This window comes from Triticum dicoccoides, chromosome 3A (assembly GCF_002162155.2).
Source record: "Triticum dicoccoides isolate Atlit2015 ecotype Zavitan chromosome 3A, WEW_v2.0, whole genome shotgun sequence".
Lineage (NCBI taxonomy): Eukaryota > Viridiplantae > Streptophyta > Magnoliopsida > Poales > Poaceae > Triticum > Triticum dicoccoides.
This window is the reverse complement of record NC_041384.1, coordinates 567,329,770-567,346,863: the sequence shown is the minus strand read 5'-3', so window position 1 is coordinate 567,346,863 and position 17,094 is coordinate 567,329,770. Positions and strand designations below refer to the sequence as shown.

Sequence of the window (17,094 nt, the reverse complement as noted above, 5' to 3'; positions counted from 1 at the left end):
AGTTATGACGTTTGGTAGCACACAAAGTGTTCCTCCAGTAAACGGGAGTTGCATAATCTCATAGTCATAGGAACATGTATAAGTCATGAAGAAAGCAATAGCAACATACTAAATGATCAGGTGCTAAGCTAATGGAATGGGTCATGTCAATCACATCATTCTCCTAATGATGTGATCTCGTTAATCAAATGACAACTCATGTCTATGGTTAGGAAACATAACCATCTTCGATTAACGAGCTAGTCAAGTAGAGGCATACTAGTGACACTTTGTTTGTCTATGTATTCACACAAGTATTACGTTTCTGGTTAATACAATTCTAGCATGAATAATAAACATTTATCATGATATAAGGAAATAAATAATAACTTTAGCCTCTAGGGCATATTTCCTTCAGGAACAATGAGGACATAGACAGAGAGGATGAATGGGATGAGCTGCAAGAGGAGATGCAGATCAAAGAGCCCCTGAGGCTGGATGGAACAATGATGAACAAATAGTATGAAGAGGAATACCCACCCCTCCAGACTATGAGGGAAGAGAAGTGGGGTCCCATACAGGCGCCTAGGGCCAGTGCAAGAAATGCTGGCGATTCCAGAACCATACTGTAAAAGCCACAGCAGCTCAAAGAGGCTCAAGATGCAGTAACTAAAAAAGTGCAAGGTAATAAGTCCACACCTTTCTCCCTCTTCAATAATCCTCATTTTATTTCAGTAGCTTCTAAAATAGGAGTGGTTATAGATACTAGAGATGAGAACACACCCAACTTACCTTTCCCTAGTTGTTTGAATCCTGACAGGAATATTGATCCTGATTCAGGATTCACCACCCCCCTAAAATAAAATATAGATGATGGGGTGGAGCATAATAGTAGATTTGACTCTGTTGGAGTGTGGAACCTAGTATGTAATCACAAACGGGGCAAGCACCCTAAGACAAAGGTTCCCCAATGAATGCAACTTTTTTGGAATGTCAGGGGTATCTCTGCTCCAGGGAGAAAGACCCTTATAGTTGACACAATTAGGAAATTGCAAGCATCTGTCCTAGTCTTCCAAGAAACCAAGAAGGGATAATTTTCTGACTCCTACCTTAAATCCTTGGTAGGAAGCAGGAACTTCCCCTGGCACCACCTCCCATCTAAAGGCTCTGCTGGGGGCATCCTGATGGGTGTGGATGCTGATCTTTTTGAGATCATTTCCTGGTCTCATCTTGAATTTTCAGTTAGTTGTGTTCTTAAGATGAAAAACAAGGATGTAACCTTTAGAATTGTCACTATTTATGGATCTCCCTATGAGGAAGGGAAGGAAGCATTTATCTCTGAGCTTCACTCCCTGTTCATAGAGAATCCACACCCCACCCCAATTGGGGGGGATTTCAATCTAGTTAGGTATGCTAGAGAAAAAAGCAATGGTGTTGTCAACCATAGATGGTGTGACAACTTCAATGCTTGGATAGAAATCTGGAGTCTGTTGGAGATCAAGTTGTCTAGTAGAAAATTCACCTGGGCTAACAACCAGGCTGACCTGATCATGTCCACAATAGATAGGCTCTTCTGTAATACTGAGCTTGACAAGATTTTTCCACTAGCCTCCTGCATTGCTCTCCCTAGATGCGGCAGTGATCATGCACCCATTATCTGGGAATCAGGTGTTGAGCAAGTGCCTAAGAGTAGTAGTTATAGGATGGGAAAATGGTGGCTGCTTAGAGAAGACTTCTCCAAGCTAATTTCCAAAATTTGGAATGAACCCACCTTTAATGCCAACCCTTTAGACAATTGGCAGGAGAAGATGAGAAAGCTTAGAAGAGTGACCAAAGGTTGGAGCTCCAATGAAGAGGCCCAACTTAGGAGATATAAGAAAATCCTTTTAGAGGAATATGACAAGCTAGACATCAAATCTGAAACATTAGTGCTCTCTGACCCTGAGGCAGCTAGGCTCAAATTCACACATAATGAGCTCCAGAAGATTTGGCTCCAAGAGGAGATCAAAGCAAAACAGAGATCCAGGGATAGGGACATTAAAGAAGGAGATAGGAATACTGAGTATTTCCATGCAGTGGCAAACCAAAGGAGGAGGAAAACAGCTATCCACTCCTTGGATGGCCCACTTGGACCAGTCACTGACACTAAGGAAATGCTTGGAATTGCTACCAACTTCTATAAAAACCTGTTCAAGAAAGAGGAAAGGGGTGGGATCCACTTAGACCCAACCTTTTCTCTGATGAAGAGAAAGTTAACTCTGCTGAAAATGAAAACCTTGAGGCCCCCTTCTTAGAAGAGGAAGTCAAGAAGGCTGTCTTTGAATCATATGCAGATGGTGCCCCTGGCCCAGATGGTATCCCCTTCTTTTTTTACCAGCACTTTTGGGAGATGATCAAAAAAGACCTGATAGCCATGTTTGAAGTTTTCTATCAGGGGGAACTGGCTATTCATAGACTTAACTTTGCTATGCTGACTTTATTTCCAAAAGAAGCTGATGCTTCCAGCATGAAAAAGTTTAGGCCCATTAGTTTGCTAAATTGTAGTTTCAAGATCTTCACCAAGGTCCTCACTAATAGACTAACCATGATCCTTCAAAGGCTTATAGCTAGTAACCAGTCAACCTTCCTTAAGGGTAGATATATCTTAGAAAGTGTGGTTACAGCCCATGAGATTCTACACTCCATCCACTCTACTAAAAGGCAAGGTCTGGTGCTTAAGCTAGACTATGAAAAAAGCTTCTGATAAAGTAGATTTGGAATTCCTTGAAGAGCTGCTTAGAAAGAGAGGCTTTGGAGATAAATGGATCCATTGGATCCTCCAAGTAACTAGAGGTGGATCAGTGGGTGTTAAGCTTAACAACACTGAGAGTGATTTTTTCCTTACATGAAAAGGTTTAAGGCAGGGGGACCCCATCTCCCCACTGCTATTTAACATAGTAGTTGATATTTTAACTAGAATGTTAATGAAAGTAGCAAATCATCAGCTGACACAAGCGTTGTGTCCTGAGATTTGCCCTGGAGGGATAGTATGTCTCCAATATACTGATGACACCATTTTATTCCTAGATAGTAATCTAGAGCATACCAGAAACCTTAAAATGGTTCTCTCCAGTTTTGAGATGATCTCTGGTATGAGAATAAACTATAGTAAAAGTGAGCTTATACCAGTTCACATGGATGCAACTGAGGTGGGAGAGTTCCTAGAGATACTAGAGTGTACTATAGGTTCCTTCCCCATTAAGTACCTTGGGATACCTTTGCACTATGATAAACTTAGGAGAGAAGATGTTCAACCACTTATTGATAAGATTATGAAGAGAATTGCTGGATGGAGAGGGAAGCTTCTTTCTTACAGGGGAAGGATGGTCCTCATCCAAGCATGTTTAGCTAGTATTCCTGTGTACTTGCTTTCTTTCTTTAAATTTCCTAAATGGGCAATAGAACTTATTAATGCCCAAATGGCAAATTGTCTATGGAATGATTTTGAGGGACACAGGAAATTGCATTTAGCTAACTGGAAGATTGTCTGTATGAAGAAAGAATTTGGGGGGCTTGGCATCCTAAATCATCATGAGGTCAACATTTGCCTCTTAGGATCTTGGGTTAAAAGATACTATGAAGGCGAGGGGAAACCCTGGAAGATGATGATAGACCAGAAATATATGAGAGGCAAAACTAATGTTTTTGTCCCTAGCACCTCCACCAATACCTCTAGGTTCTAGAAAGGAGTGAAATCCATTATCCAAACTTTGAAATTTGGGTATAGATGGAAAATAGGGACAAGAGATAAGATTAGGTTTTGGGAAGATACTTGGTTTGGCACCTCCCCCCCCCCCTAGCAGTCCAATTCTGGCACATCTATATGATTTGTAATGAGCAAAACAAGAGTGTCAAGGATGTCTGGGATGGTGAAACACTGAAGTTGACCTTTAGGAGAAACTTTGATAGTAAGTTGATGGAACAGTGGTACCAGCTATTGGAGATCGCCAAAGAAATCATCTTTGATGGTGACTCTGATGCTCTAATCTGGCAACTTGAGAGTAAGAGTATCTACTCTTCTAGCTCCTTGTACCACGTGATTAACTTTAGAGGGGTGCAACCTCTGTTTCTACCAGCGGTTTGAAAACTGGCAATGCCCTCAAAAATTCATGTCTTCCTTTGGTTGTTCTCCCAAAACAAGCTGATGACAAGAGACAACCTTAGAAAAAGACATATAATCAAACCGCTTGATTGTGTCTTCTGTGCTAAGCAAGAAACAAACCATCACTTATTTTTTGACTGTGTGGTAGCCAAAATTATATAGTCGTTTGTCAATCTCTTTTTCCAAAAGAGCTTGGGGGCAAACTTTGAATATGTGGCCCGACTTTGGATCTCTAATAAAAAGAATTTAGCTTTGAACGTAGTTAGTTCTGCTGTCCTTTGGTGTCTATGAAAATATAGGAACTCTATGATTTTCAATAACACCATTTGGTCATCTATTAATCAGGTGTGGAGACTGATACACATGATGATCAAGTTCTGTGTGATTCTGATCCCAGAAACAAGCAAAGCCCGTGTGGAAGAGTTCTTGAGTGCGCTGACAAAGCTACTCCAATAACCCTTGAGGATATCATGTGGCTGAAGAAAAACCCTGGATTGGATGCTGAGGTATGCTAGGACAACCTCAAGATCTCTGAAGACGGCGGTTTCTCTTCTCCGGCCAAGAAGCGCGACACCAACAGCAAGACCATGGTGAACAGCCCCGTGTCTACCCTCGCAATCTGCTAGTCGCCCCAGGCGGCCCTGGCGCCACCACTCAAGCGAAGGGGAGCGAGCGGGTTGTGTGGTGTGATCACTGGTTGACAGGTGCTATTTTTGCCTTTAGTGTGCGTTCGTTTTGTCCTTTGGCTCCTGTTCAAGCAGGGCTGTAATTTATCTGTTTTAGTTCTGAACTGATGAACTTTTTCAGTAGCTTTCTACCGAACAAAATGCTGTATGGTTTCATTCTGGTTAATGGAACCGGGGAGAGGCCTTCCTGTTCTTCTAAAATTATAGGCGTTTCTCAAAAAAAAAAGCCAAAAATCTCTTGTCTAAAAGGAAAAACTCGTGGCAAAATCCCCCTTCACTTCCTCAGTTCCTCAAAATCTCCCCGATCTGACGACCCTGCCGCCCGTTTGCGCCTCTCGCCGAGCTCGCCGCTCGCTTCTGCCTCCTCCATTCCTCCCTCAAAGGGGGCTCCGTGGTCGAGCTCGTCGCCTTCCACACCGCGGTCGGCGGCGGCAGCGAACCCTCGCGCGTGGTCCGCGCCTCGTCGCCGGATTCCTAGACGCCGCCCCGTCGCGTCGTGTACGACTGTCTTTGTCGTGGGCGGAGGGAACACGAGCCATCCACCTGTACCTCCGCGGCAGGTCGTCTCGAACCCTCCCCTTTTCCCCACCGCACAACATGCCGACGCCGTCTCATCGCCATTGCCCTAACCATCCAAAGGGGGATCACGGTGACTGTGCTGGAGCATGCGGTGGGGACGGCATCCCCGTCATCGACCTCGGCGTCCTCCTCAACGGCAACGCCGAGGAACGATCTCAGGCGACACACGAGCTCGGCCAGGCCTGCGAACACTGGGGCTTCTTCATGGTACGGCACTGCCACCGACGAACATCAGAATATTCGATTCTTGTCCCAATGTTGCATGTTCCCTTCGTCTGGGATTATTATTCCCGCTCATATTTTGTTCAATTTTTTACCATATACATACTGTATTTGATTAGCAAAATATAAGGTATATGAATTCATATTTGGAAGAAAATTACAGCGGTATTTGCTACATAAAACATATACTTCCTCAGTTTCTTAATATAAGGCTTTTTAGAGATTTCACTATAGAGACTACATTCGGATGTATATAGACGCCTTTTAAAGCATAGATTCACTCATTTTGCTCCGTACGTAGTTTATAGTGAAGTCTCTTAAAAGACTTATATTTAGGAACGGAGGGGTTATTTTGTTAGTTAAATTTATGGTCAAAATTTGACCCAAAATACAAAGGGGATTAATAAACCTGGATAGAGGTAGTACAAGGAAACAATTCGCTAGAGGCGCCACTAATTGCTTTTATTTTTCTGATCTGGCATGAAGGTGATTAATCATGGGGTGCCTGAGGCGCTCCAAGAAGAAGTGATGGAGGCGTGTAAGGAACTATACAGCTTACCGAGGGATGAGAAGGCAGAATACATTGCTGCTGGCCCAAAGGATCCTGTACGTATTGGAACAGGTCTCTTCTACTCTGACGTCGACGATGCCATATGTCGGAGGGACTATGTGAAGATGGTTGCTCACCCAGAGTTTCACTGCCCTGCAAAGCCTGCAAGGCTGAGGTAGCACAAACTGCTAATTAACACCATATTTACTTTCACGTTATTGTTTGGATGTTGCAAAAGCTATATTGACTGCACTGTCATTGTTAGAGATATTGCTGTGGAGTACTCTGCTCGAACGAGGCAGCTGTTGCTGGAGCTTGCGAAGGTGGTCTCCGAGAGCCTGGGACTTGATCGTGGCCGCATTTCTGAAGTCCTAAACCTTGAGTCCTGCTTCCAGATCCTTGTCGGGAACAATTACCCGCCATATGCTGGCTCGGATGGGGTTATGGGAATTTCAGCCCACTCTGACCACGGCCTTCTCACTCTGCTCTTCCAAAATGGCGTGGATGGTCTCCAAGTCAAGCACAACGGCCAGTGGGTCACCGCAAAGCCCCTTCCAGGCTCACTGTTCATTCTCACTGGCGATCAGTTGGAGGTATACGAATGATTTACAGTGTTCTTAACTTGACAATAAATGGTTATTAAAACAGAAGCTCTTAGTACCTGTACTTTATCTTAATGATACACACGCATGTCCTATGTACTGTGGATGCAGATTGTGAGCAATGGAAGGTACAAGGCCGTGCTCCATCGCGCACTGGTCCACGGTGGGCAGACGAGGATGTCGTTCGTGAGCCTGGTCGGGCCGTGCCTAGATGCTGTCGTAGAGCCAGTCCTGGAGTTAGCACAGAATGACCCCCAGGGCATGAAGTTCCGGGGAATCAGGTACAGGGACTACATGGAGCACCAGCAGAGCAGCAAGATGAACACAAAAGCAGCACTGGACATCGTTCGTGTGCAGGGTGACATATTGACATGTGAGAGCACAACTAACAATTCAACAGAGGCTGATTCTTCAGGTTACAGTCCTACAAGTTGATATGCTGAACCTTTATGTCTTATATAATCAGTGCATTCCATGTCGTAGTACTCCCTCCTCTTCGGTTCCTAGTAGTTGATAGACTGATTAGACATTCTACTATTCTCCGTTGGGACAAGCGCTAGCAGTAATGATCCAAGTTAATATGGATTAGGAAGAATGATCGCTTGGTCAGATTTGGTGAAGCCTTGGGCTCAGTGGTTCTGAGAGATGAATGTGATAGAGTGGGTTGGTCAGTGGACAATAATCTACTATATCTATGTACAGTCAGCAGAGCTTTAGGGATATTATTCACTGGCATAGCTTAACCTTTGTTGGTGCTAGTTTGTGGAAAGCAAAATTTCCTTTTGAAAATCAAGGTATGCATGTGATTAATGGTTCAAGGTTGAATGCAAATATGCAGAGCAGATTTCTGAACGTGAAGGACCATGCAGCAAGAATTGTTTCTTATGTCGTGTTTTTGAAAACGAAGACAGCATCATGTTTCATCGCTCATGGCTGCCTTTGTGTGGGTCAGCTTGAAAGAGGCGATTGCTGGGATCAAAGACTAGTTTGTACATCTAAATTCATGTGTGTGTGTTTTAACATAAAGATTTTATTAACTTAGGAGCATTTTACAGAGACAAGCGTGAAAGGAAGCATCTAAATTCATGTGGGATTGGTGAGATGGAACAAGTGCTAAGGATAGAATTGTTCTCTCGGGTTTTGCAGTGATGTGCGATTCGAAACAAGTGCTAAGGATAGAATTGTTCACTCGGGTTTTGCAGTGATGTGCTGGACCCTAGGTAGGATTCGAAACAAGTTGGTATTGAGGACCATGATATTTTTGTCAAAATTGGTCTCCCTTTTGCAGCTGTGAACATTGTGCATGACAAATTGACAATTGACAGTTAAGTGTGCTGCTCATAATTGACTATGAGTCTAAGCAAGGGTTGGGCACTCATTTTCTCCCCTGATCTACCCTGGTTATACTCCCTCCGTTCCTAAATATTTGTCTTTTTAGAGGTTTCAACAAGTGACTACATTCAGAGCAAAATGAGTGAATCTACACTCTAAAATATGTCTATATACATCCGTATGTAGTAACCATTTGAAATCTCTAGAAAGACAAATATTTAGGAACGGAGGGAGTGTTTATTTAGATTTTGCCAAAACAGCACCTGAAATTGTTATCGGAAAACAGAAGACCGGACCTAAATGACCGAAATGATTTCGTTTGGTCTGTACATATGGGTAAATAAAACAAGTCAAAACCCCTCAACATACTTAGCACCTCAGCATCTGTAAAGCAGTAGTTTGTACTACCTCCATTCCTAAATATAAGATGTTTGGGCAGTTTAAACTGCCCAAACATCTTGTATTTAGGAATGCAAGTAGTAGCAAGCAATAGGAAAGTATTATGGTAAAAATGGCAAAATGTTTTCCTTTAAGGAAGCAACTCTTTGCATTTGGGAACTTTGTTGTACGTGTTGGTTGTGATTAATGAAACCTGATCAAAAGAAGAGGAAGAAAGTGGACAGTCTATGTCGTCTGTTTAGCAACTTCATTATTCCAATCATATCATCCAGGCCGTGAATCAACTAAAGGAGGATTTAAGCTTCTGGTTGGAGAAGATTTAGCTGTGTTCTGTTGATCGTTGTTGTCTCTCTTTGTCTTCGGCTTAACAGTAGTCCAGGTTCGTCGAGAATGCTGCTTTATGTGTCTCTGTGCTATTCTTCGAGTATGTGCTTCGGCCGTCTCAGGACTCGGGTCGGCTCGTTGCTTACAGTAGTGTGGCAAAAGTGAGAACGGAGGACGTAGGCAAATTACAAAGTTATCTTCCCAAAAGAAGAAGCCCTCCCATGTCTACGATGCTTCCTGTCACCTACTATATATAGCTCCACCAAGAAATAATCAGGTGAATAGTATCGGTGCTGCATCAAAACACACCGGAATCCGAAACCCAGGCCAGTAAAATTCTCTTTAATCATCATCGCAAATCATCAAGTGTGATCACAACCAACGAGCGACGGCGTTAGCGCGTAGGACTCGAACACACATCAACCGAACGGAAATTTCCCGCCAGTCATTTAAGATGACCACGTCAAAATGCCGTCCAACACCTAAACAAATTGGAAATAAATACGCCACCTTCCTCGAGATCACCTCAGTTTATAGTAGTTATGATCAGCCACACACATTGACCTGACTCTGCCAAAATTCTTAATGACTCATAAAGAAAACGTACTTAGGCACACATCATCACATGAGACCCCTGCAAGCAATCCGGCACCGGAGAAGCAAGCCAAGCCTCCTTCCTTCCGTCGTACGACGTGCTGGCTACTTCGCAGAAACCAACCGAAAACCGCCGGACGCAGCAACGTCCTAACAGATAGCTAAGCCAGCCACGACGCCTGCAATTGCCTTGCCTGTACTTTGGTTGGCATCCATGGAGAGGCTGCTTCCTTCCCAGAACCTCATGGACTCCTTCCTCCCCCGTCACCACTCGCCGCCCCCTTATTTAAGCGCCCACCCACCATTCTCCTCTCATTCTCCATTTACCACTGTTGCATTGCAAACCGGGCCGGCTGTCCCTGATCCTCCGTTCTTCGCGGTCGACGTGGATCGGGCGCGGCATGGGCGCCGACAAGGGGAGGACCTCGGTGCAGTTCGACGACTTCCTGCCGTCGATGGCGAGGAAGCTCGGCGCGGAGGGGCTGATCCAGGAGCTCTGCAAGGGGTTCCAGCTGCTCATGGACCCCAGGGCCGGCAGGATCACCTTCCAGAGCCTCAAGAGGAACGCGGCCAGGCTGGGGCTCGGCGAGCTCCGGGACGACGAGCTCCAGGAGATGATGAGGGAGGGGGACATGGACGGGGACGGCGCCCTGGATCAGACAGAGTTCTGCGTTCTCATGGTCAGGCTCAGCCCTGAGCTCATGGAGCAAGAGTCGCATAGGATGTTTGAATGTTGATGTAACTTGACTTTTGTTACTTGCATACAATAGAACATACTGATTGCCACTGATACAGAGATCCAATCCAGTGCTTGTGCACTCCCTTCCTACTGAAACATGATACTAGTATGGCTGATCATGCTATTGAAATAACAACACACAATTTTTGGACAACACGCTTATAAAACACAGATCACAGCACGCAAACGGTTGATTATATAACATGAAGTATCACAGGCCTATGTCCCGCTATCGACGAAAACCAGACCTCTTATTAGGCAACGCATACGAGCATATGGTGCAAAAATGTGCAGTACAACAACTCTGTTGGTTCACTTGGCAGGATCAACATACTGAAAGACGTCATCTCGTTTACTCCCTCGAAATGTTGTATGCCCCATTGGACTTAGCTATGTGGCATTTTCCTATCCCTTTATGAAAGGTCTACTGGAGTTCCACAGAGCTCACCGATCTCCTTCTCTAGAAGTCGCATGAGATTTACTCCAGTCCGCCTATAAATCCAACTGTCTGTTGCTGCATCACAGTCAAATCTAGCAGGCCCACTGCAGACATGATATAGACACCCCTTTCAGATAAGAATCAACATGTAACAGATCAAGATTGACGAGCTTATGGGTAATGGACAGTTAAATTTAAACAAACACTTGGACATCTGAGCAGGATCTTTTAAGAATGGGATCTTTTGAAGAAATAAAGCGTTGGGGAAAATATAAACCCATTCTAGAAAGCATAAAGCCCATATGGGATAAGTATCAAAATAATGCTGTAGAATGCAAATATACTCTTCTTAAACTGAAAAGGTACTGATGCCAGTAAACTGTCCTAGGCAAGTATCAGCGTAACATAATAGCAAGCCCAACTTCAAAGTTATACAGCATGGCAAATAAGATAATAATATGCTTAAGTTCAGGTAGTATACACATCAAATGAGCAGCAAATAAGACAAGACAACCATACCTCACAGGTGAAGATAGCCAGATTTGTCTGTTTGGCGTTTGCTTGTTTACAACATAGGTCCCCAAATCGCCTAGCCTCAATGTTAGAACTTGATTCTTAAAATTCAGCGAAATGGAGAAAACAATATCAGTGATCCAATGCACAAAAACAGTTCAAAATAGTGAAACTAACATGAGTGCATGATATTTCATTATAACTAACCCCATAATCTATGTCGAAACCATCCATCTGCTGAGAATCACCATATTCCTGAAACAGGCACACAGAAAAGTGTTAGCCAAATAGAGGATGAACTGATGTATTCATTGGTGAAGTTTCCTGTGAAGTACTAAGATATCAAGAACTTGTCAAGGGAATCCATTACCTCAAGTTTTTCAAGCAAATCATGTATTGTATCATCTGCTAATTTATGGAACTTATCCTCTGGCATTATCAACCTGTTTCATGTACACAAATGTGATAGCCAGTTATACAATGTGGCACTACAAATCATATACTATATGATAATATGAATCACAAAGAGAAGTGGATTTTCTGCTCTAAACTCTAGTCATTTTTTAGCACAGTTTCATACTACACTATTTTCATGCACATTTATTTACTTCAGCCACTACAATCGCTTCTAAAATATAAATACTGACTATAGCTAAGCCCATGCAACTGTAATGACGAAATACGTAGTGTTTGAGCCCTCGAGAATCTGTTTTGGGGTTCGCTGCAATGATAGGCAATGTCACAAAATCACAAGAATTATTGTACAAAATCTTCCCTGGATATAAGATATATGGTTTTCCTCATTTTTCCACGGCCCAAGTCTATCTATCTATTATATTATTAAAGCAACAGAAATGTTATGTTGGAGATTTTGTGAAATTAACATGGGGTCAAGATTTAATCTAACAATAAGTCACAAATAATGGTTAAGATTTAATCTGATCAATACGTGAAACGGAATAGAATCATGTACTAGATTTGGTCTCTTTGCTAGCCATACATGAATCGTGTTTCTCGGCATAGATTCTGTAACACATATAACCAACTCAGATATGGAAATCAGTGCCCATGTCCAACACAAATTTTAGGACCAAGGTTATTTCGTAATCGTATACACATGTAGTTTGCCCATATATTGAGCACCTAATTGACTCAGAGCCTCCTCCAGTTCCCTGCCAGTTCGTCATCAAGACGCTCACATACAAGGACATGGCCCATGACATTGCCAGCATGGTCAAGCTCGATGCTATGTTCTCTCTGCCGAGCATGAACAAGGATGCCTTCCTCAATCCCATGCTCAATGACACGGCCATGTGAGGCACCCCAGCACAGCTCCGCCTCCACTCGGATCACTGGCTCCGTCAATATATGGACATACAGACCGACGTTCAACATGACGGTGATAGCTCATACCTCGTGTATCGTTGTAACAGATAACTTCTCTGTCACATCCATAACGAGCATCCGGCTTCACCTTGCCGAAAAAATTCCCCAAATGCTAGAGGGGAGCATGGTCAAGCTACGGATTTATAAGGTGTGTGCTGATTAATTAACTTATCAACCCAGTGGAGTTGGCAACTTGGCGGGATTGTAAATAGATTTGGAATGGAACATGTCCTGTTCGGATTTCACGCTTCAATTGATGAGCTTCATATGTTGTTCGATAATTCGAACTCTGCGTTTTGATAGATATAAGCATGTTGGCAAGAACATAAAAGAAAAGGTAGCAGAGAGACCATCAGATCATGCGCCGGCAATCACAGACATGCCAATTTGACTACTACTATTTCGGGGCCGGAGTAGCGCCTCATGAAGGATGTGACGCTACAATTAGCAGAAACTATAGAAACGCAAACGCTGAAGATACGAACGCGACAAGGAGCTTTAAAGAAGGAGAAACAAACTTGTGGTCCACCGCGGATGGGGCGGGCACATCTCCGGCGGACTGTTGAGCCGGAGGGGTCGACGAGAAGACCCTAGAGGAGAAGAGCAGCGCCCACGGCGATCCACCTGACGGCTTCGTCGCGGCGGCGGTGGTGTGGGAGGCAGAAGTGGAGGCTTCCAGGAGGGGTGAGGCCCGGAGGAGTACAGAGGCCCGAGAACTGGCTCGCCTTGCTGCTGTGAGGCCGAAGATGAGCTTCCGCGCCGCCATCGCCGCCGGCGCGCCGTCGATGGAGAAGATCGTGTGTGTGTCGTGGACCGTCCCAACTCGGCCTGGTCGAAGGCGCTGCGCTTTTGGGTTGGATCTAGAAGTAAGATGGGCCGTATTTGTGACTCCAACAGGCCAGGCACTCCACCAAACCAGAAGATACCGGGCCGAATTGCACACAGGTCAATGGCGTCAGGGGCTAGCTCCTCCGAGGCATATGGGCTACCCCCTCATGACCCCCTTTGTATCCCTATGAACATAGTTTCTAATTAATAAAGTGTGGGATCCCTAAAAAAAAAAGCTCCTCCGAGGCATATGGGGTCGCAGCTCCTTGCACCCCGCGCGGCTAGCAGCACCGATGATGGTATCCGAGGGGAATCAGCCTGGGATGGCCGGATCTGTAGGCGGAGGACGGATTCCCGCCGGCGACGGGGCAGCCGGGCATGGCGGCGGGAATGGCGGTGTTAGGGTTTGAGAGGATAAGACGAGGGAAAGGGAAGATGTGGGCGAGCGGGTGCGTGCGAGGACGTGATCAAAGCGTTTTTCTTGGCAGTGGCATAACAACCGTAAAAAACTCGAACTCCAGATTCAGAAAAACGTGGAGCTGGGAATCCCTCGATCCAGAAAAATGAACTAGAGCCCACGATCGCTTCCTGGATTTCAGCTTCCTGTAGTTATCGCGTTCGGGCGGGGCTTCGGGCCGAAAATTGGTGAAGTTTGGATTTGGAGAAGATCATAACAAGCCCTATGCTTCAGCTTTTGCAACTTTTTCATTTAGGGAATGATTATTAGAATCAGCCGGTCGATCACGCCTAGCGTTCCGCCACTCATCCAGCCGACATATCCAAGTTCCATCGGATGGTGCACAACATACATCTTAGTGCAACGCAATAGGTGTTGCAAAACATCTAATTCGTGGCACCATCCGACTCAATTCGTATGGGATGCGTGTCTCTGCCACCTTAACAATTTTCTCATCCTCCTGATTATCCCACCAGAACCGGCAGATCATCTGGTTAATACTTTCTCACAGGACATGGCATAGGCTGGGATAGCCTGGGCAACGGTTTTAATCAATATTTCCTTCCCCTTTTTGGACAAGAGCTTAATTTTGTAGCCCTGCAGCAGCTCACAAATCCTATCTCGGAGATACTTGAAGCAAATGCGTCGTGACTTGCCAACATAAGAAGGTAGTCCCAAGTACTTCCCCTTTGTTCGTTTCAGTTTCAAAATTAATGGCTCATGTACTGACATGGTAATTCCGGGTTGTGGTCTGAGGCAGGGAGACCCAATATCCCCGTACCTATTTTTGATATGTGTCGAGGGCCTCTCCGCCCTGCTAAATCATGCCGAGGCAGTGGGTTCGATAAGTGGTATTAGGGTGGCACCGGATGCACCTTCAGTCACACACTTGCTTTTTGCGGATGATTCCTTGGTGCTTATGGAGGCTACTGAAGAAAGTGTGGCAGTGAATGAAATCCTTGGGGTATATGAGAGGGGTCAGGCCAAACCATTAATCGTGATAAGTCTGCGGTGCTTTTCAGCAAGAATACGTCCCATCAGAGGAAAAAAACTTACTCTACTTGCTTGGTCTACAGAATGAGGGACAACACGGGAAGTACTTGGGACTACCTTCTTATGTTGGCAAGTCACGACGCATTTGCTTCGAGTATCTCCGGGGTAGGATTTGGGAGCTGCTGCAGGGCTACAAATTTAAGCTCTTGTCCAAAAAGGGGAAGGAAATATTGATTAAAACCGTTGCCCAGGCTATCCCAGCTTATACCATGTCTTGTTTTGATTTGACCAAGTCCCTGTGTGAAAGTATTAGCCAAATGATCTACCGCTTGTGGTGGGATAATCAGGAGGACGAGTGTCGGTGTCAAAACCGGCGGATCTCGGGTAGGGGGTCCCGAACTGTGCGTCTAGGCCGGATGGTAACAGGAGGCAAGGGACACGAAGTTTTACCCAGGTTCGGGCCCTCTTGATGGAGGTAAAACCCTACGTCCTGCTTGATTAATATTGAAGATATGGGTGTTATAAGAGTAGATCTACCACGAGATCAGAGAGGCTAAACCCTAGAAGCTAGCCTATGGTATGATTGTATGTTGTGATTATTGTCCTACGGACTAAAACCCTCCAGTTTATATAGACACCGGAGAGGGTTAGGGTTACACAAGGTCGGTTACAAAGAAGGAGATATCCATATACGTATTGCCTAGCTTTCCTTCCACGCCAAGTAGAGTCCCATCCGGACACGAGACGAAGTCTTCAATCTTATATCTTCATAGTCTAACAGTCCGACCAATGGAGATAGTTCGGCTGTCCAGAGACCCCCTAATCCAGGACTCCCACAGTAGCCCCTGAACCAGGCTTCAATGACGATGAGTCCGGCGCGCAGTTGTCTTCGGCATTGCAAGGCGGGTTCCTTCTCCGAATACATTACAGAAGAAGTTGAATACGAGGATAGTGTCCGACCCTGCAAAATAAGTTCCACATTCCACCGTAGAGAGAATAATGCTTTCGCAGATCTAATCCGCTAGCTTGTTTTGTCAATATGACATTACGTCATGGCCCGATGATTATTCGAACCGTTTCTCTTAACCAGCTCCACACATAACGCGAGGCGGTTTCCTGACACGTCTTGCCAAAGCGGAGATCGTGTTCCCCTAATTACGGGATTCTCATTAATGCGGTCCGTGGGTAACCCAACCGTGTCTAGGACTCCTAGATTATAGCTAAGTCCAAAACGGCTACGGAGAGGACGCTTGATATTCACCCTCTTTATAAGGGGACAAGGTTTTTGCTTTTTCCCTCTTGTGCTCAACCAAACCCTTCCCTCGCCTCGAGTTCTAACACCCAAAGCCCAGGTTAGGTGCTCCGGATCTTCAATCATGTCCGGATCCAGCCTTCAAGGCCGATGGATGCCCTCCTCCGTGACGGAAGAGGACATTAAGAAGTTGAGGGAGGCCAGATACCTGACCGCCGAGGTTTCGCATCGGCTGCCTGCCCGAGGGCAGGTCGTCCCTACTCCCAAACCCAACGAGAACGTTGTGTTCGTCTCCCACTTCCTCCGAGGTCTAGGCCTCACTCTGGATCCCTTCGTCAGGGGCTTGATGTTCTATTACGGGCTAGATTTCCATGACCTACCTCCGGACTCCTTTCTCCACATCACGACATTTATTGTCGTGTGTGAGGCCTTCCTCCGTGTGACCCCTCACTTTGGCCTGTGGCTCAAGACCTTTGAAGTACAAACGAAGGTGATCGAGGGGCAGCATGCAGCGTGCGGAGGTGCATCAATAAGCAAGATGGCAGGAGCTCCATGGCCGAAAGGTTCCTTTCTAGAGGTATCCGAATTATGGCAACGGGAGTGGTTCTACGTCACGGCTCCCAAAAGTGCCAAGTGGGCGGCTGCCCCCGCTTTCCGCCCGGGCCCCCCACCACAACTGATGTCATGGATTAGCAGGGGCCTGAGCTAGGGTCCAGCCAAGGACGTGCCTATACTGCAAAGCCGCATCAGAGATCTCTTCGAGGGAGATTTTAATTTGGTTGCGGTAATACAAGTTATGCTGGTTCGTCAAGTCCAGCCTTGCAAACGCTGGCCCCTGCGCTTGTGGGAGTTCAACCCAGAGGGACCACGTGCCATTCAAAGTTTCCTCGACCTGACGCACGAGGAGATGTACAAGTCATTCTTCGGACCTCAAGTGGAGTGTCCGGATATCACCGAGGACGCGGGCCTGAGCAGTAATCGCGTCGTCGAACAAGTAAGAAATCTTCTAGCCGAACACACTGTCTTTTATTCGAGGTTATTTTTGAGAGTTCACTTTTTGAGCAGGACTGGCTAACGAA

The 17,094-nt window shown here is 45.4% G+C and overlaps 2 protein-coding genes and 1 pseudogene across 2 annotated transcripts; 2 read left to right on the top strand and 1 right to left on the bottom strand.

Annotated features, from left to right (window-relative positions):
• Positions 1-5,101: 5,101 nt before the first annotated feature.
• On the top strand, positions 5,102-7,484 carry LOC119269225 (1-aminocyclopropane-1-carboxylate oxidase 5-like). The gene is made up of 4 exons (XM_037551017.1): positions 5,102-5,592; positions 6,094-6,332; positions 6,423-6,750; positions 6,871-7,484. Exons 1-4 carry the CDS (start codon positions 5,404-5,406, stop codon positions 7,192-7,194), a joined length of 1,080 nt encoding a protein of 359 aa, XP_037406914.1. The 5' UTR covers positions 5,102-5,403; the 3' UTR covers positions 7,195-7,484.
• A 2,138-nt stretch (positions 7,485-9,622) lies between these two features.
• On the top strand, positions 9,623-10,198 carry LOC119269224 (annotated as a pseudogene).
• Positions 10,199-10,377: 179 nt separating this feature from the next.
• Positions 10,378-13,330, bottom strand: LOC119269223 (frataxin, mitochondrial-like). Its single transcript, XM_037551016.1, has 5 exons — positions 13,004-13,330; positions 11,470-11,542; positions 11,307-11,354; positions 11,106-11,200; positions 10,378-10,690 (listed from the first exon to the last, which is right to left on the bottom strand). The coding sequence occupies exons 1-5, from the start codon at positions 13,249-13,251 to the stop codon at positions 10,561-10,563; spliced, it is 594 nt and encodes a 197-aa protein (XP_037406913.1). The 5' UTR covers positions 13,252-13,330; the 3' UTR covers positions 10,378-10,560.
• Positions 13,331-17,094: the final 3,764 nt, after the last annotated feature.